Source organism: Sceloporus undulatus, chromosome 6 (genome assembly GCF_019175285.1).
Source record: "Sceloporus undulatus isolate JIND9_A2432 ecotype Alabama chromosome 6, SceUnd_v1.1, whole genome shotgun sequence".
NCBI classification, from domain to species: Eukaryota; Metazoa; Chordata; class Lepidosauria; order Squamata; family Phrynosomatidae; genus Sceloporus; species Sceloporus undulatus.
This window is the reverse complement of record NC_056527.1, coordinates 115,897,579-115,917,002: the sequence shown is the minus strand read 5'-3', so window position 1 is coordinate 115,917,002 and position 19,424 is coordinate 115,897,579. Positions and strand designations below refer to the sequence as shown.

The 19,424-nt window shown below is 45.0% G+C and overlaps 1 protein-coding gene and 3 non-coding genes across 4 annotated transcripts in view; 3 read left to right on the top strand and 1 right to left on the bottom strand.

The window, feature by feature from the left end:
- Positions 1-19,415, bottom strand: part of HES7 (hes family bHLH transcription factor 7) — a 27,746-nt gene extending 8,331 nt beyond the window's left edge. Inside the window, exons 1-2 of the mRNA XM_042473912.1 lie at positions 19,327-19,415; positions 653-800 (exon numbers count right to left, since the gene is read on the bottom strand). Coding sequence (XP_042329846.1) covers positions 653-800; positions 19,327-19,415 — 237 coding nt within the window. The remainder of the gene's footprint in view (positions 1-652; positions 801-19,326) is intronic.
- TRNAG-GCC lies at positions 2,418-2,488 on the top strand. The gene has a single exon. It is a non-coding gene; the product is annotated as a tRNA-Gly (tRNA).
- On the top strand, positions 3,729-3,799 carry TRNAG-GCC. The gene has a single exon. It is a non-coding gene; the product is annotated as a tRNA-Gly (tRNA).
- On the top strand, positions 9,801-9,882 carry TRNAS-CGA. The gene has a single exon. It is a non-coding gene; the product is annotated as a tRNA-Ser (tRNA).
- Positions 19,416-19,424: the final 9 nt, after the last annotated feature.

Here is a 19,424-nt window from a genome sequence, read left to right as displayed (position 1 = left end):
CAACTCAGCCTACCTCCTGCATCTGGGAAAGGAAGGGCAGGGGTTGTTCTATTATTTTAAAGTGTCTGGTTTTTGACTGCTCTTATCTTTTTAAAAATTGTACTCTAATAATAATAATAAGAAGAAGAAGAAGAAGAAGAAGAAGTTTTATTTGTATTTTCCCACTTCTCCCGATGGAGAATGCTCTGTTTTAATATTGCATTAGTTTAATTACCTTTTAATTGCCACATGCGTAAGTTTTTAATTGTACCGTGGTTTTGGGCTGTAAACCGCTTTGAATCCCAAATTTTTTGGGGGTGGGGGGAAACAGGGTACAAATTAATAATAGTAATAGTAGTAGAAGGGCAGGTTTGTTGCTGTTGTTGTTGTTGTGTGCCTTCCAGTTGTTTCCTAAGACCACCCTATCCTGAGGTTTTCTTGCTAAGATTTGTTCAGAGGAGATTTGCCATTACCTTCCCTTGCGGCTGAGAGAATGTGACTTGCCCAAGGCCACCCTTTTCATGGCCTAACTGAGAACTGAACCCCCTACCCTGTCCCTATTATTATAGATAGACAGACAGACAGACAGACAGATAGATTAACATGTCTTATCTATTCATCTGAATTTGGGCAGCCTAGAGATATGGATTCTGTTCATTTGGTCTCTACCTACAAGACAGATGTAGATTTCGGCAGCCCTGGTTTGAGTCAAGGCAAAGATGATCCTTTCTGGGGCTGCAGTCCCAGGCTCCAGCTGTGCCATCTCCAGGTTTGCAGGTGGCTTGGCCAGGCGCCCAAGGTGCCAAGACTCGTGGGGCCTCCTGGAGGGAGCAGAGGGACAGATGGTGTGTGTGAAAAGTGCCACTTCGGGGGCTGCAGGCATTTCACACCTTGGCATGTGGAAGGAAGGCATTCCCAGGCAAAGGGAATTAAACCTTTGCAAAGGGAGGGTCTGTCAAAGGGGTGGTGGAGGGAGAGGGGCTGCCCTTTGGGGGCTAGCATGTGAGGCAGGCTTCTTCCATGGCCTCTGCCCCCCAGGAAAACAGGGCTGGGGAGTAGGAGTAAGGAGTACAGGAATAAGAGGTTTCTACAGGAGTAGGACTCCTTATTCCTGTCATGTCATTGTCCCTGCAAACACCAAAAAACAATTGCATTATATTGCACTAAGGAAGGGACGGGAGGCAATGAGAAACACTTACACAAACACGCGCGCACACACACGCCAGCCTTGCTGGGGAGTAGGAGTAAGGAATAAAGGTGTAAGAGGTTTTTACAGGAGTAGGAGTAACATTAAGAAAAAAATATCTCACTTGGAGTAGGGCAAGGAGTAACCTCAAAATCACCACTCTTCCCCAGCCCTACAGGAAAGCCATTGCACCCCTGCCTTCCTAATCTGTTTTAAAATATATATTATTTCAGTCTCTTTTCATCTCACTTGAGTCCTGCCTTCCTTTGGGCTGCTAACCAAACAAAGTGACACGAACAATCAGAGAAGGTCTCTTTTTCTTACAGCCCAGAGTTTATAGTTCTAGCATAATGAAATTCAGATGATGAAATTGTGCTTTCATCATCAGTTAATATTGGGGTTTTGCATCTTGCATCCCCATGCCACAAACGTACTCTTACTAGCAGACATCTTTCATTGCTCCATGCATCAATGGTGTGTCTACAATGTGGAAATAATGCAGTTTGAGAACACTTTTGTCATCCTGCATCCTGTCAAAGCCTGGGATGTGTAGTTTTACAAGGTCTTTTCACCTTCCCAGGCAAAGAGGGATGGCGCCTCACCAAACTACACACCTCAGAGTTGGTAGGATGGAGTGAAAGTGGTGCCAAACTGCACTATTTCTACAGCATAGGGTGAGCCTGGGCAAGTCACACTTTCTCAGCCTCAGATGAAGGCAATGGCAATCCTCCTCTGAACAAATCTTGTTAAGAAAACCCCATGACAGGTTCACTTTAGGGTTGCTATAAGTCAAAAATTACTTGGAGGCACACCACAACAACAAAAGACTGACTCTGAGCAAGTCACACTCTCTCAGCCTTGGAGGATGGCCATGGCAAAACCCCTTAAAGAAACTTGCTAAGAAAACCCTCTGATAGTTTCGCCTTAGGGTTGCCATAGGTTGGAAACGATTTGAAGGCACACAACAAGATGATAAGATCCAACCATTATCTAATCCAACCCAGTGTTTTTAAGGCCTTGATCTGCAAGACTGACTCTGAAGAAAGCCAAGAATGTCTCTGAGGTCGTGCAGAGTGCCTTTGATTCTTCATGAGGCTCCTCTGGGATCTGACGTTTTGAGAAGGTGGAGGGATAGGAGGTGATTTCCAGAGGCCCCAGGAGCCCCAGTTGTAATGTTCTGAAACTGAGCTCCAAGCAGGGCTGGTCAGGAGTGAATACATCACAAGCATTGGAGGCAGCTGTTTATGCAGATGCATTGGTGGTTCAGTGGTAGAATTCTCGCCTGCCACGCGGGAGGCCCGGGTTCGATTCCCGGCCAATGCAACAGCCCTTCTTTTGCTTCCCTCCTCTCTTCATGTTGGGAAGCTCTGCAAAAATTATTCGCACCTTCATTTCAGCCCTCTATTGAAGAGCTGCAAGGATGCGCCGAACTCCACAAATCCCTGGCCCAGAAGGAGTGGGAGAGATGGGGACACCTTTGGCAGACAAACAGCTCAGGTCGGGGAGCGTGCTTTTTGCAGTGGCTGCTGTGCCTCCTTCTTACTCGAGTCTCGCAAACTCAAGGCAGCCCTGGCTTCTTTGCTCGAAGCTTGGCTGTTGTTGTATGTCTTTATTTGTTTCCAACTTATGATGACCCGAAGACGAAGCTATGAGGGGTTTTTCTTAGCCAGTTTCTTCACAGGGGTTTTGCCATTGCCATCCTCTGAGGCCGAGAGAGTGTGACTTGCCCAAGGTCACCCAGTGGGTTTCCAGTTCCATGGCCCAGTGAGTCTCCCAGTGCCCTAGTCCTACACACAAACCACTACGACATGCTGTCTCTTTCTCTTTTCCTTCTACAGTAGCTTAATTCATCATCATCATCATCATCATCATCATCATCACCATTATCATCATCACCACCTCGGAACATGGTGGAGACTTTTTCTTTGGAGGTCTTTAAGCAGAGGCTGGATGGCCATCTGTCAGGGATGCTTGGATTGAGAGTTCCTGCATGGCAGAATGGGGTTGGACTGGATCAGGGCCCTTGGGGTCTCTTCCAACTCTAGGATTCTATGATCATCATCATCATCATCATCATCATCAAATATCTGCAGTCTGATATAATATATTAATATAATAATGACATTATTATTATTATTATTAATTCATAATTTATTTCATTATACACACACACACACACTATTCAAAAACAAGAAAACAGGCAGGGGTAGCAGTGTTGGCCCTTTAACAAATACAAACAAAAATCCATCAGTGATTAAAAAAACAGTCACTTTATTCATAGTCCACTTGCCCCCCCCCCCCACCCCCATAAAAATAGGACTCCACTTTTATTATTATATCCTATGCCGATGTTGGCATCTTTAATAATATCTAAATAATGTCTTGTCTTCCTCTTTTGCTCTGAATGTGCAAAATGGGAGCTTGGCCCTGAGCAAGGAGCCTTTCTCATCTTCTCACAGATCCGAGCAGAGAAAGAAATCTGAGGTTGAGGCTGGGTTGGAAATGCTGGGCCTGGCCAGCCTCAGGCAGCCTCTCAAAGGGGGAAATCCAGATGTTCTCCCAAGCATTGGTGGTTCAGTGGTAGAATTCTCGCCTGCCACGCGGGAGGCCCGGGTTCGATTCCCGGCCAATGCAACAGCAGTCTTTTTTTAAAAGCCTCATTATTATTAAAACCTTGATAACAATTTATTTCTTTATCCTTTTCGAATGAGAATCCTTTTTAATCCCTTTCCTCTTAGACACCCTCCAGCAATATGCAGCACTTACTGGCTGCAAAATCAGTCTGTAGAGAGATCTTGTAGCACCTTTGAGACTCACTGAAAGAAAGCAGTTCCTTCTTTCAGTGAGTCTCAAGGGTGCTACAAGATCTCTCTACACACTGTTTCTAGAGACAAACACAGCTATATCTTTTAATTCTAATAAAAATAACAATAATTTTTAAAAAACAGGGGAGACTAGGGATGGATAGAAGCCTGGAATCCAGACAGCTTCCTCTTCTTTGGGCCTCTAGATCACAGCTGGAATATTTTGCTTTTCCATCAGGTGATTTTGCAACGTGGCAACATTTTGCAAATGCAACCTCCTCCACCTCCCTGACCCAATTCGGAGCAAGTCTGAGAAAGAATGGTGTGGATTTGGGGGAGGGGTATTTTGGGACAGGTGGGTGGGTTGTTTTTCTCTCCTCTTTTCCACCTCTCCCATCACCCGCACCCTTTGGTTTAACAGCATGTTGTGGCTGATTTTGGCATTTATGATGATCCCCTCCTTGGCCTGCTCACTTTCTAAGCCATGGGAACAAGAGCTGGCTTCAGCTCCCAGACTTTTCTTGGTCACACCTTTTGCTTGATCTGGGGGAGGGTGGGATTGTTCACAGCTCATGATGTCCCAACTTGCCAAGTGACCCATTTGACGCCCAATTCAGCCAAAGGGAGTTTATTGGGGGCCAGGCTGCAGTACTCCAGGTGTTGCCCAGGGGGCACTCTGACAATGATAGAGTGTTGCAGAGCTAGAAAGGACCTGAGACCATCAGAAGAGACACCTTGGATGGGAGCAAAGAACCATCGAGTCCAGTGGTTCCTACCCTGTGGTCCTCCAGATGTTTCGGATTTCAGTTCCCATAATTCCTGACTGTAGGCCACAAGTAGACCAAGTTGTAGACTGCAGGCCAGCATGGTGATGTGGTTTTGAGTGTTGGGCTATGACTAGAGACCTGGGTTCGAATCTCAGCTCAGCCATGTAAACACACTGGGTAATCTTGGACAGATCACACTCTCTCAGCCTCAGGGGATGGCCATGTCCAACCTCCTCTGAACAAATCGTCTCAAGAAAATCCCATTACTGTATATCTCCTGGGGTACTGCCTTAGGGTCACCATAAGTCGGGAATGACTTGAAGGCACACAACAATATCAAAAATAAGGCCAAGGTGGTGGCTGGGCCTTCTGGGATCTGAAGTCCAAAACAAATGGAGGACCAAAGGTTGGGAGCCACTCTGCCTTCGTGACACCACAATGGACCGTCCACTAGCAGGACATGAGGACAACTGGGTCTCCAAGGAATTCTGGGAACTATAATTTTGTCAGACATTTAGCCTTATCTGTCAGCTGGGATGCCATTCCTAGGATTCCTTAGCACTGAACCAGGGCAGTTAAAGTGGTCTGAAACTGGATTATTTCTACAGTGTGTGTTGGACCTATCTTGGGGACTGGGTTGCATTCCTTTTGAGGCTAGAACCAGAAGATGCCAACTGAAGCAAACCTGTGATCCTGATCTGTAGATACATGAAAGGAAATTATATGTATTCCCCACAGAATGATCTAGTTTGACTGTCATGGCTGCTTCCCTAATGCCCAAAGGATCCTGGGAGTTTTAGCTCTCAGTGCTAAAGAATCTTCTGGGGCAGGAAAACATCCTTCTTTTAAGACTGTAGTGCAGGGTTACACCAAAAGGTTGGGAAAATCAATGAACGTGGGTACATTATTCCAAACAATGCAGGGAACTGGGTGTGTGGCTTGGTATGATTTTGGGGTATGGTTTTTACACACGGTGTGTGTGTGTTTTGGAAATGGGTGTGGATAGTGTGGAATGCACTCCTGTTTTCTTCTTACCCAAGAGAAACATAGATTTCCAGGGGCATCCGAGCGAGAAAAGGACCAGGAGGGGAGACGCCTGCGGATTAGAGGGCAGCAACGCGTGGCTAATGAAAAGGGGGTGGACTGCGGCCCAGGGAAGGACAATTGCCCAGGACAAAAGCCCCCAGGAGGATCTCTCCCTCACCCACCCACCCCAATATTGCCTGGGCCTTGAACAAAGAGGCCTCTTGGTAATGGGGTGCAGGCCAAGCTGAAAGCATTTCCCTCCTAGGCGCTGCCAGTGAAGCCTGCCTTGGATTCAAGGACCGTTGCAGGTTTAATTAAAGGGATGAGGCAACCCTATTAAAAGCCCTTTTCTTGGGTGCATGGCAGAGGGGCTAATCTTCCCAAAAAACAGAGCCAACCTCAGCTCACTGCCCTTGACTGAGCTCCCTGTCAGTGAGCCTTTAATGCTCAGAGGAACACACATGGAGTGGGAGATCTGTCTGTCTGTCTATCTATCCATCCATCCATCCATCCATCCATCCATCTATCTATCTATCTATCCATCTATCTATCCACACACACACACACATACAGCCCACCATATTTGCGGCTTCCACTTTTGCGGATCTGATTAATTGCGGAATCTCCAGGTCCTCCAGCTCAACTCTGCCAGAAGTTGACTGTAGAGTTGTGCTGGAGATCTCAAGTCTCCAATCAACTACAGGCAGTCTTGGATGAAGCTGATTATCTGGATCCATTTCAAACCGGATTCAGGGCAGGATACGGAGTTGAGACGGCCTTGGCCGCCTTAGTTGATGATCTCCGTCTGGGCATCGACAGGGGAAGTGTGACCCTGCTGGTGCTCTTAGACCTCTCAGCGGCCTTCGATACCATCGACCATGGTATCCTTCTGGAATGCCTGAGAGAGTTAGGTATCAGAGGCACTGTTCTACAGTGGTTCCGGTCCTACCTCTCAGGCAGATTCCAGATAGTGGCGCTAGGAGACAGTTGCTCTTCTAAAAGAGAGATAAAATTTGGTGTACCCGAGGGCGCAATATTGTCTCCTATGCTGTTTAACATTTACATGAAGCCGCTGGGAAAAATCATCCAGAGACATGGGGCAGGATGTTATCAGTACGCTGATGACACCCAAATATATTTCGCTATGTCTCAGACTGATGCAGTGACTAAGGATGGCATCTCTCCTCTGAATGCCTGTCTTGGGGCGGTAATGGACTGGATGAGGGAAAACCGACTCAAGCTGAATCCAGGTAAGACGAAGGTACTTGTTATAGGAAACCCAAGCCCAGGTATGGAATTATGTCAGCCAGTTCTGGATGGGGTCACACTTCCCCTGAAAGACTCTGTCCGCAGCTTAGGGGTGCTCCTTGACTCGTCGCTTCACCTGACAGCTCAGGTAGATGCGACAGTCAGGAGCACTTGTTATCAGCTTCGGCTGATACGCCAGCTGCGCCCCTTCCTGGAGCATGGAGACCTTGAAACAGTTGTACGTGCGCTGGTCACCTCTCGACTGGACTTCTGTAATGCGCTGTACATGGGGCTACCCTTGTGCCAAGTTCAGAAACTTCAACTTGTACAAAATATGGCAGCCAGGTTAATTACAGGTACTCGTCGTACCGATCACATAACACCGGTTTTGAAATCCCTTCACTGGCTGCCAATTAGTTTCCGGGCAATGTACAAGGTGTTGGTGATTACCTTCAAAACCCTACATGGCTTGGGTCCAGAATACTTAAGAGATCGCCTACTTCCATACTGTCCGTCCCGCACTCTAAGGTCCTCGAAGGGGAAGAATCTACTTCAGCCAATAAAATCTAGGTTAACTTCAGTCATCCAGAGGGCCTTTTCCATCGCAGCTCCGAAGCTTTGGAATGACCTGCCGAAGGAGATCCGTGACATTTCTACTCTTACAGCCTTTAAGAAGGCTCTTGAGACGGATCTCTTCCGGCAGGCCTTCCCTACCTAGTTCTACTCCCCATTTACTGTGACTTATGTCACTCTGTCCACCAATTCTTCTCTTAAATTTAATGAGAAGAATTAAATTAAAATTAATTAAAATAAAATCCTTGCCTCAAGAAGAAGAGCCCTCCCTCCATGACATCATCATCAGACCTGAGAGGGAGTGAAAAAAGAGAGGCCCAACTTCCATCAGGCCTAACTGTGAACGTACTCACTTTGCTCTCTTTAATTTTATTGTATTTTATTTATTTATTGTATTTTATTTTATTATCTTTATTTTTACTGTTGTAACCCGCCTGGATTCCTTGTGATTGGGCGGGCTATAAATAAATCATCATCATCATTATTATTATTATTATTATTATTATTATTATTATTATTAAAGAGAAAACACTTCTCTGGGGGATTTTCTGGGATCTTGGGGTTATATGGTCATGTTCTAGAAGAGTTTATCTTTGATGTTTCGCCAGCATCTGTGGCTGGCATCTTTCTCTGAAGATGCCAGCCACAGATGCAGGTGAAACATCAGGAAGAAACTCTTCTAGAACACGGCCACATTGCCTGGAAACCCCACAAAAAACTATCTTTAAGGATTTGTAGGTCCTCCAGCATGATTCTATGATCACCTTCTGGCAGATGTTGGCCATAGAGTTGCACTGGAGGACCTGGAGATTCCTAGAGAGATGTGTTTTCTTAAGTTAAAAGAACAGTGGGTTTTTTATTTGCGGTTTTTCCACATTCATGGGGATCCTTCACTCCTAACCCCAGTGAATGGGGAAGGACCACTGTATCTATAGCTATCTGTCCAGCCATCTATCTATATACAGTATCCATATATATCAGTCTATGTATGGTGATAGATAGAGAGATAGATAGGTAGGGCTATATTTATGTATATATATATATATACAGTGGTGCCTCGGGTTACGAAATTAATTCGTTCCGCCGCCGCTTTCGTAACCCGAAAAGCATTCGCAAGCCGAAATGCCATAGGCGCTAATGGGGAAAAGCCGCGATTTCGTGCGAAAAAGCCGAAAAAAGCACCAAAATTTTTTTCGTAACCCGAAATAACCTTCGTAACCCGGAACAGTTATTTCCTATGGGATTTTTTCGTATCCCGGAAATTTCGTAATGTGGGTATTTCGTATCCCGAGGTACCACTGTATATATATATATATATATAGAGAGAGAGAGAGAGAGAGAGAGAGAAATCCAATGTGGCATAATAGTTTGTGTTGACCTAGGATGCTGGGTGACCATGGTTTGAATCCTGGCTTGGCCATGGAAGCCCACTGGGTGATCCTGGGGAAATCCCACCCTCTCAGCCTCAGAGGATGGCAACTGCATTTGGGTCAGCCAGTAAAGGTCTCACTGATGGGTTTTCATTTGCATTTATTCAATGGCCAACACAGCTACCCTTGCATGGTTTCTGGGAAGATTCCAATTTGGATGAAGCAACAAGAGCCTAGTCCTCAATGAGGACAAACTCCTTTATGGTCTTCTTGCCAATGGGTGCATCTAACCTGTAGAGATAAGACACTTCGATATCACTTTAACGGCCATGGCTCCATCTTATAAAAAGCTGGGATCTGAAGTTCAGTCAGGCCTCAGCCCTCTTTGGCAGAGAAGGCTATAGGCCTTGCAAAACAACAAATCCCCAGGATACAAAATCCATAGGATGGAGCCGCAGCATTTAAAGTGGTGTCCAACTGCATTATTTCTACCATGTGGATACACCCTGCATTTGGTATTTTAACATCTTCCCTGCTTTGGTCCAAATAGAGGCTGTACCACTCTGGATTGAAGGAGGGAGGGTTCAAAGAATTGAATACATTTTCCAGCAGCTCCATGGAGCTGGAAATTTAGCTGCAAAGACGGTAGTATCCTAGGCTTTTCTCCTGATGCGCTAGTTACTCTGTAAGTTCTGAAACACGTGCACAGAGAGGAGCATTGAATGGCCAGAGCTCATCCCCCCCTCTCTCTGGAATGGTTCATCCCAAGCGCAGGCTAAGCATCGCAGGGCGAGCAATACCAACGCGGAGAATAGGTGAGCGCAGGCGCTGATTTGCGCGCGCGGCGGCTGTGATGGCCGAGTGGTTAAGGCGTTGGACTCGAAATCCAATAGGGTTTCCCTGCGCAGGTTCGAATCCTGCTCACAGCGCGAGGCCAGACTTTTGATCCGATTTGCTAAATTTTGCCTCCTCTGCGTTGTCTGTGATGGCTTCATGCCTGGCCTTGCTGGGCAAAAATGAACGTCTGAACCCAGGCAGGGTCTCACATCCAGGCTGCAATGAGGGACTGGACAAAGGATGCTCAATTGGAGTTGAGCAGCATGAGCTTTCCTAGACTAAAGTCTACTTCCTCTGATGCATTTGGTTTGAGTTTTGAGCTAGGACTTTAGACATGGGTTCAAAACCCTGTTTAAGCATGGGACCCTATGGGGTTAACTTCAGGCAAAGCCACACTCTCTCAGCCTCAGAGGAATGTAATGGCAAACCTCCTCTAAAGAAATCTGGCCAGGAAAAGCATAGGAGAGGGTCCCCATCTGCCCCTTTTGGACTAGGATTCTGGGAGACCAGGGTTCAAATCCCTTCTCAGGCATGGAAACCCAAGTCCCACTCTCTCAGCCTCAGAGGCACACATGGGAAATGTCCTCCCAAGGAAAATGGTCCAAGAAAATCTTAGGTTGCGTCCACACTGGAGAGATAACCCAGTGTGGCACTGCTTTAATTTGTCTGGCTTTTTGCTATGGAATTCTGGGAGTTGGAGTTTGTTGTGGGCCCAGAGTGGAGCAAGTGGTGAAATAACCACATGTGAGGGGTTTATTGTCCCTGACGTTTTTATTCCTTGTTGTTTTGGTGTACCGTTTGTTGTCATGTTTTGTTTAGACTGCATTAACAAATTAATAAATTTTTAAAAAACCAATAATCGGAATTCGTGGATCTTTCCATTTCTTCGCGTAAAACCATTGTCGGAGCTGTTTCTGCGTATAGGAGACTATGCATATTAAATAGATAAGCTTCTGGAGTTAGAGGGAAATTAATTTTTAATGTTTCTGTTATTCTTTTATGTATTTCTCTCCAGCAGATACAGCTTTAAAGGTACATCCAAAGTTCCGCTCTCTGAAAGTTCGGACTAAACCCCTGGAGAGGATCCCTGGCCTCCCAATGGCACGGGAAAGAAGAAGGATGACCCTTTCACACCTGGCTGGGCCTTTCCAGCTGTTCCTTGGGCAAAGGTGGGTGGGGGTGCCACTTTTCCCTTGGGAAGATGCCCTGGTTTTATGGTGGCATTGCAAAAGGGCCTTTGATCCAGGCTTTTTAGCACCTTGCGGTGTGTTTACAAGTTGAAATGCCTCCCCTCCCTCTCTGCCTTCTGCTGTCCACGCGACCCAGGGTCCCTAGTGCGAGAGTGTGAGCAGAGATGGAGGGACACACTTACTCACACTCCCCCAAGAGTCTCATCATGCTTCTGCCTTTGTAGTGAATTTCAAAGCAAAGCAGGGAGGCTGACTTTTGTCTTCCAAAGTGACACCATCCATCACAGTCCCATCCCTTTGGCCACGAGCGAAGCAGGCCCTCCAAGCATGCATCACGTAGTTTATGCGTTCTCTAATGTATTAATGTGGACAATGTGTCAATTTGACAACACACATGGCTTAAGTTAGCTGAAATCCATACTTTACTCCAGCATTTAGTTAGAAAGAAAACTTGCAAAAAGCTACTTTTTCCCATTCATTTCCACAGGCTTGTAGTGTCTTATTGTTCAGGTACATTGTTAATTTGTCCATCTGTGCCATTTCCATTAATTTTAAGATCCACTCATCAATACATCGGAATTCGTTGATCTTTCCATTTCTTAGCATAAACCATTCTCACAACTGTTATTGCGTATAGGAGAATATACTCAATTCCCCCCCCCCTTTCTGATTTTCTAAACAGATTGGCATATTTAATAGATAAGTTTCTGGAGTTAGAAGGAAATTCATTGTTAATGTTTCTGTTATTCTTTTACATATTTCCCATACTTTAATGTAGCGTTTAGGTAGGAAAAAAACTTGCAAAAAGCTGATCTAACCGAAATCCACAAAACAGCAATACATAGTATCAATATTGGGCCAAACAAACGCAACAGAATACATGATGCAAGCTTTGGAAGCTCTACTGGTTTCTTTATCAAGCAAAGGTGATAAGAATCATACAAGAGGGAAATTTGTTTTGAGGATGTTAGAGTCAGAGGCCTACATTTTGCCAAGATGTTGTTTAAAGTTAAGATGCTATGGAGGGATATCCATGCAGGCTGAAGCCATTCCTTTTGGCCATGTGGGTTCTGGGAGACGTTCTTTAAGACACAAGTCTTAAATCCCAGGAAATAAAATGTAAATGACATCTTGACAAAATGTAGGCCTGTGACTCTTAACAATGCCAAATTTCCTCCTTCCTGGCTGATTTTTAACACCTTTGCCTGATGAAGAAACCAGTGGAGCTTTGAAAGCTTGCATCATGTATTTTGTGCACTTTGGTTGGTCCAATAAAAATATTGCTGTTTTGTGGATTTTAGATGTTATTGTACTTTGCTGTATGGCCAACACAGTTATCCCTGGATATCTAGTCTAACCATTGCAGCTTCCATTGGCATGGAATTGAAGTCGCACCAGTGAACTTCTACCCATAAAGCAGACCCTAGGAGTCAGTGCCCACCCGGATCGCCATGCCCACATCCCTGCAGTGCCAACCCCACATGTGTGTTCCAGATCCTATACTCAGAGGCCATTGCAGGACAAGGTTGGAAGATCATGGAGGGAACCTTGATTTGAAAAGAGAGGGTCCATTTCAAAAAGTGGATTAAGGAGACCCTTGGCAGAGCAAATCCCATTAGCTGGGTTGTTCCTTCAGTGGCTTCCGCAGATGTTGGACTTTTCAAGGAGGGGAGATTATCCGATTAGTGCTAAATTAAATAGTTCATTCCACTGCCTCCTTTATCGGTCAACAAAAGGGAGCAAACAGCAGGTCCAGTTTAGCAGGAGGGACTGGTGGAAAAAACGGGGGAGGCCATGATTCTGCCTCCCATCATTTTTCATGTTTAAAGGTTTGGAAAATCCATTAATGCTCCGTTTTCCCGTTTAAGTAGCCATGTCCCTGTGTCATATGGATGCATCTACACTATAGAAATAATGCAGGTTGACAGAACGGCCATGGCTCCATTGAACAGAATCCTAGGATTTGTAGTTTTGTGAGACACCAGTATCCTTTGGCAGAGACAGCTAAAGAGCTACTACAAGTCCCAGGATTCCATAGGATGGAGCTGCAGCACTCAAACTGGCGTCACTCACAGTGCTTTATTTCTACAGTGCAAATGTACCCATAAAGTGCAGCAGATCTGAGGTGAGAGTCATGCAGCCTTCCAGAAATTGTTGGACTGCAACACCCAGCATTCTTCACCATCGATTACACCAGCTAGGGCTCACAGAACGCACGACCTGACCATGTTTAGAAGGCTGCATAATTCAAACCCATGCCTTAGACCAGGCCTGCACAATGTATGGCCCATGAGATGCCAAAGGATTTTGGGCAGCCTATGAGGATGTGGAGTGACTTCAAGGCGTCTTCGGAGCCTGGCTTTCTCCCAAGAAAAGGAGGAAGGGCAAATGCTCACCCCCCAAGAAAGGAAGAAAGTAAATAAAAAAGGAAGAGAAGAGGAAAGCAATGAACACCTGGGAGATATTCTGAAAACATCCAAGTCAAACATGAATGATACAAAAGTACGATTGCCGACAAAAAGTGTAATATATCCCACTAACTAAATGCTGTCAACAATAAGAGAACCTTGAAACCTTAAAAATGTATTCAACGTATACCGCCTAGCAAAGTAATTTTTCAAATGTTAATGTGATTTCATGATAAACAAAAATCTTAAGTAATAAGTATAAATTAATTGATATTCATTTACATTTCCCTTTTTTATACTATGGTTTATTTGCAAAATAGTTTAATCGTTAATTAAACCTCTCCTTGCAAAATGAGCTGCTAAAAAACTATCTGCAGCCCGAAGTTTAGTCTACAGTATTTTAATTTTGGCCCTTACCTACTGCCAGGTTGTACAGGTTGCCTTAGACATTTCTCTTCTTTGGACTACAGTGCCCAGAATCCCTTTGGTTACCTGGATGGGGAATTCTGGATGTTGTCATCCTCACAAGCTACTTTGGCTGTCTCAGCGGGACTAATGTTTAGATATTTCCAATCCCAGTTTAGATATCTTGCTTAAATACCTTACCTAGAGGCACCAGATTGCAACTGACCTTGGAAACTAAACAGCATCAGCCCTGGTTAGCACTTGGATGGGAAACCACCAACAGATAGCAGGTGCTTTAGGCTAGAGTTTGGCAAACGTAACTGTCAAAACCACTTCTGGGTATTCCTTGCCTAAGAAAACCCAATGAGATTCAATAGTATCAGCAGGTGACTTGAAGGCACATAGGGTTTAGATCTGGTTTGTTTGTTTTTTTGCACTGGAAGTCCCAGAATCCTCCATCTAGGCTGGATGAGGAATTCCAGGGCATTGCAGTCCACCAAATAATATATTATATGTGCATCTCCAAATGCATCTGAGGAAGCAGACTGAGGTCTAGGAAAGCTCATGCTGCCAATTTTTTTCAGTGAGGTTGCATCCACGGTGGAGAAATAACCCGGTTTGGAACGGCTTTAACTGCCCTAGCTCAAGGCTATGGAATTCTGGGAGTTGGAGTTTGTTGTGGAGCCCAGAGCGGAGTTGCCATCAGTTCTAGGTATGCTGCCAATGGGCAGGGATATCCCAATAATCACAGATATACTGTGTCTGGATATAGAGGCTCCTCACATGTATTTTGTTACTAAGTCCCATTAAGCAGAGGTTTCTGTTATTGTTAACTGCTCTCATCAAGTCACTATATATCCCTTTCTCTTATTCTATTTTACGCCACCTTAGATTGCACCCTCCAGTCTATTTACTCTCCCCTTCAACAGAGCAAGTGGCTTGTTTTCTGGGGAAAGGGGGCAACGATGCCCAGAATCCCCCAAACACTCGGGGCATGTTGGCTGGGATGCTGGGAGTTGTCAGCTCCCAAAAGGATAATTCCTCAGCTCCATTTCGTGCAGCAGCAAATGCCAGAACTCATCTCAATCTACTTCAATCCTTTGTGAATCAGTTGTCCTAGGACAGGATTTCAGAGAGAAGTGACCCTTCCATACACACAACACACACCCCTTCTCTGTGCCATTTGCAGCTTTTGCACACCTTTGCCGTGTTCCTCTTCTTCCTCCAAATGGGAAGGTTTAGGGCCTTGGCACCTCTGATCTCCTTGTGGGAAAATGCTCATCTTTTTATTCCCTCGTGGGCTTCTAGCTCTGGCTCTCCCGCCAGTTTATGGGGGATTTGGGTGACAAGAGGGGTGTGGGTTGCGGGTGTGGGGCAAGTCTGACACTTCCACTTTTATGGTGCTGAGAACCCCGGTTGGTTGTGTTTTCCCACAAGCTGCTCACCATCTTAGGGCCACAATAAAAGGTCATAAAATGCCTGATGTCGCCCAGTGGCCCTAAAAGTTCTCCTAACTTGCCAAAGAATAATGCTGGCAGAGCCATTAGACTGCAGGCCTTTACAGCAGCTACTGGAATGTGTGTTTGGGTGAAATTCTAATAATGTTAAGCAAAGGGATCTTGTAGCACCTTTGAGACTAACGAAAGAAAGAAGCTGGCAGCATGAGCTTTCATAGACTTGAGTCTGCTTGTGTCTATGAAAGCTCATGGTATCCACTTTAGTCTCAAAAGGCACCACAAGAGCCCTTTCAATACTGATTTTCAAGACTAACATGGCTAGGTCTTTGAATCATCACCATCATCATCATTCATATTTTAGATATCAGATGTTACTGAGTCAAAATTTGGGCCATCAATGATTTGGATTCTATTCAAGAATCTAGGAATCAATGAGGTATCATATAGTTATAGTTTCTTCCTCCTCCTCCTCTTCTTCATCCTCATCTCTCTTTCACAGTCCACCAGCTGTTACTAACTGGAATTCTGGATTCTATCCAAAAATCTCATGATTTGTGTTCAGATAATGTGGCACGATCCAAGCAGGGTCACTTTTTGACATTGTGTTCCTGTGTCACTTTGTTGTTATATGAATAACTCTATGAATGAGAGACCTGTATCAGCACTGCTGTCTAGCATCATTTTGACTGCCATGGCACCATTCTGTGGAATCTGGGATCTGCTGTGGCACCAGAAATCTCTGACAGAGAAGTTTAAATGTCTCACAGAACCGCAAATCCCAGAATTCCACAGTATTGAGTCATGGCAGTTAAAGCAGTGTCAAACTGGGTTATTTCTTCAGTGCAGATGCAGCCCAAGCTCTGCAGACTCAGGGCCATGGCTTCCTTGACTGACTCTATCTACCTCTAATGTGATCTCTCTCTTTTCCTGCTGGTTTCCACTTTGTATGTGTCACCTTCAAGTCACCTGCCAATTTATGGCAACCGTAGGTTTTTCTTGGGCAGAGAATTATCAGAGCTGGTTTTGCCAGTTCTTTCCCTTGAAATATCACCAACAGCATCTGGTATTCATTGGTGGTGTCCCATCCAAGTATTAACCAGGACTGACCCTACATCACTTCCAAGATCAGAGATGGTCCTCCGCCTTCTGCTTTTCCAGGCATTATTGTCTTTCCCAAACAGAACCACTGTGGCATAGTGGTTTGAGTGTTGGACTGTGACTCTGGAGACTAGTATTCAATTCCCAACTCAGCCATGAAACCCACTGGGTGACATTGGGCAAGTCACACGCTCTCAGCCTCAAGGGAAGGCAATGGCAAATCTCCTCTGAGCAAATCTTGCCAAGAAAGCCCCATGATAGGTTTGCCTTAGGGTCACCATAAGTTGGAAACCACCGAAAGACACACATCACACACACAATTTCATTATATGTCCAAAGTATAGCAGCCTTGGTTTAGTCATCTAGGGAGAGGTCAGGCTCCAAGCCTTTTGTGTTGTCTTTTTGCAATCTAGGGCTGCATCCACACTGGAGAAATAACCCAGTTTGGAACTGCTTTAATTGCCCTGGCTCAAGGCTATGGAATTCTGGGAGTTGGAGCTTGTTGTGGGCCCAGAGCGGAGCAACTCTCCACTCTGGGCCCACAACAAACGCCAACTCCCAGAATTCCATAGCCTTGAGCCAGAAAAGAGTTAAGGTGGTGCCAAACTGGGTTATTTTTCCAGTGTGGATGCAGCCTTGGTCTTGCTGTCTGGGGGATAATGGGTGTTGTAGTTCAAAGACATCCAAAGGACATCACCATGTTGGGAAAGGCAGCAGATGGACCAATCTCAGCTGAGGTCAAGTAGTGTCCGTTGGTGTGACCTATAGCAGTGAGGAAAGGGGCCAGTGAATCCATTCCTGGTTTCAGTCCAAACCATGAGTCCCTTTCAAGTTTGGACTTAAGCCTAGGGCAGATCCCCTGCCAACCAACTCTAAAGCCAAAAGTGTGGAAGGAGTGAGCTGCCCCTTTCTTCCTTCCCAATTCATTTGTTTGGTGATGGATGGAGGGGAGGGGAGGGGAGAATAAAACCTGCAGGAGTGTGGGAGAATGCAGGGTCCCTTTGTTACCCAAAGGAGAGTTAAGGAAGCCTCCCCAGAATTAGGTACTTGGCTTGCATAATCCTTGCAGTAATTGAGGGCCTGGACATTAGTAAGTGAATGAGGTTTCTTTTTGGAGGCTGGCTAAATGAGAAGAGGGGCCTTTGGGGTGGGGGCCTTCATTGATCTAAACCTTTGGGAAGCCGGTTGCATGATTTGGGGTGGACTTCACAGCTTGGCTTCCAAAAAAATGCCCCCTAGGCCTTTTGAGAATGGAATTTTAAAAATCCTTTCCCAAACATCACCCTTTTCTACTTTACATCTGGTTTTGTTTTTGAATACATTTTAGTAAAATAAATGTCCTATACTATAAAACTAGGCTATAAAGACCCTTAGCTGCCTTGAGTCCCATTTTGAGAGAAAAGTGGGATATAAATCCAATCAATCCATCCGTCAACCTATAGATAACAGAAATACATAATACAAAAAAGAGATAAACAAGAAATTACAAACACTAAATCTTCAAAAACAAGAGGAGAATGTAATAATGAGTCCCAGCTTTTCAACTAATGGTGAGGCACAATGTGTATCTAACTTTCTCTGTTGTCAATCTCTTACCTTGGGTTTCTACCGTTTATTAATCCAACTAATCTTCAAATCCAAATGTTGAAAATTTCCCCCGTGGCATCATCAAGAAAGCAGTTACTTGTTCGCAGTCTTTCTTAAAACTACTCACAGATTTCTCTCCAAGAAAGTCAATTTATCCATCTCAGCCAAATCATACAATTTCAATCTTCACTCCTTTGATGGGGCATCTTGTCCTACAATTTCTATGCATACAGATGTATTGCAGTTGTTTGCATCTGTTCTTGTTGCATTATAGGCGTTGACATGCTTTTTATACACCTTTTGCTGCTGGTTTTACCTTTGTTTTATCATGTGCTGTCTCTACCTGTTGTTTGTGGTTTTTAGCTACAATTCCTAATGTGTTGGACACCTATCTGGACAGCTTTTGTTGCTGGAGGGTTTGAAATGGCAGAGACTTGGGACTTCTCCTCTATCATAATTTCTATTACTCTTTATTTTCATGTATGATTGCCAACCAATTAAAAGGAGGTAGGAGCCAGTGTGCTGTAGTGGTTTGAGCCTTGGACTATGACTCTGGAGAGCAAGGTTCAATTCCCACTCAGCCATAAAACTCACCAGATGATCTTGGGCAAGTTGCATGCTCTCAGCCTAGAGGAAGGTAATGGCAAACCTCCTCTGAACAAATCTTGCCAAGAAATCCCTATGATAGGTTCACTTTAGAGTCACCATAAATTGGAAATGAATTAAAGATACACATCACACACAGCCTTGGCCTGCTCTTGTCCTCTTTGCAGAAAGTTGCAGCCCAAGAATTGCATGGTAATGTAGGAGAATTATAACTTTCTGACACGTGCCCAGTTCCTATTAAGAGACAGGAGCCCTGGGAGGGGAAAAGAATTGGCAATCTTTTAAAATTCTTCACTTTGATGGAAACACCAGCAATTTTAGCACACACCGTGTCCAAAAATGTTACAACTAGGTGTTGATGCATCTAGAAAAGAAACATTAGAAACATGAAACAGATCATTACAAATGCATTTTAAAAAAAAAACGTGTTATGTAACAACGCCAAAACTATTACAGTTAATGATATCAGCATCTTGTGGATAGTTGTATTCCTGCTCTGTTGGGGAAATCCTTGGTTTGCATTGCCATACCTTCTAACTGTTTGGCAGGGACAATCCTGATCAGTCCTCTGTCCTCCCACTTTCTCAGCTGCTTTTAAAATGTCACACTTTCAATTCATTACTGCCCTTTTAAAGCCACCTGATCTAAGGGGACCAACAGCTGCTTCTTGTAGCAATGAGTGTTGTGTATTTTAATATGCATTATGTTAAAACGGACTGCCTTCTGCCTGTCCTCCATTTCATAGCATAGATGTGGAAGCTGAACATCTCGAGCAGGGAGGCAACCTGCGGGCCCGCGGGCCGGAAGCGGCCCGGCGAGCCTTGGGGACCGGCACCAGCCGGGTCCTGCCGCCGATTGCGCGGGCCTTTGGCATCCTGCGCAA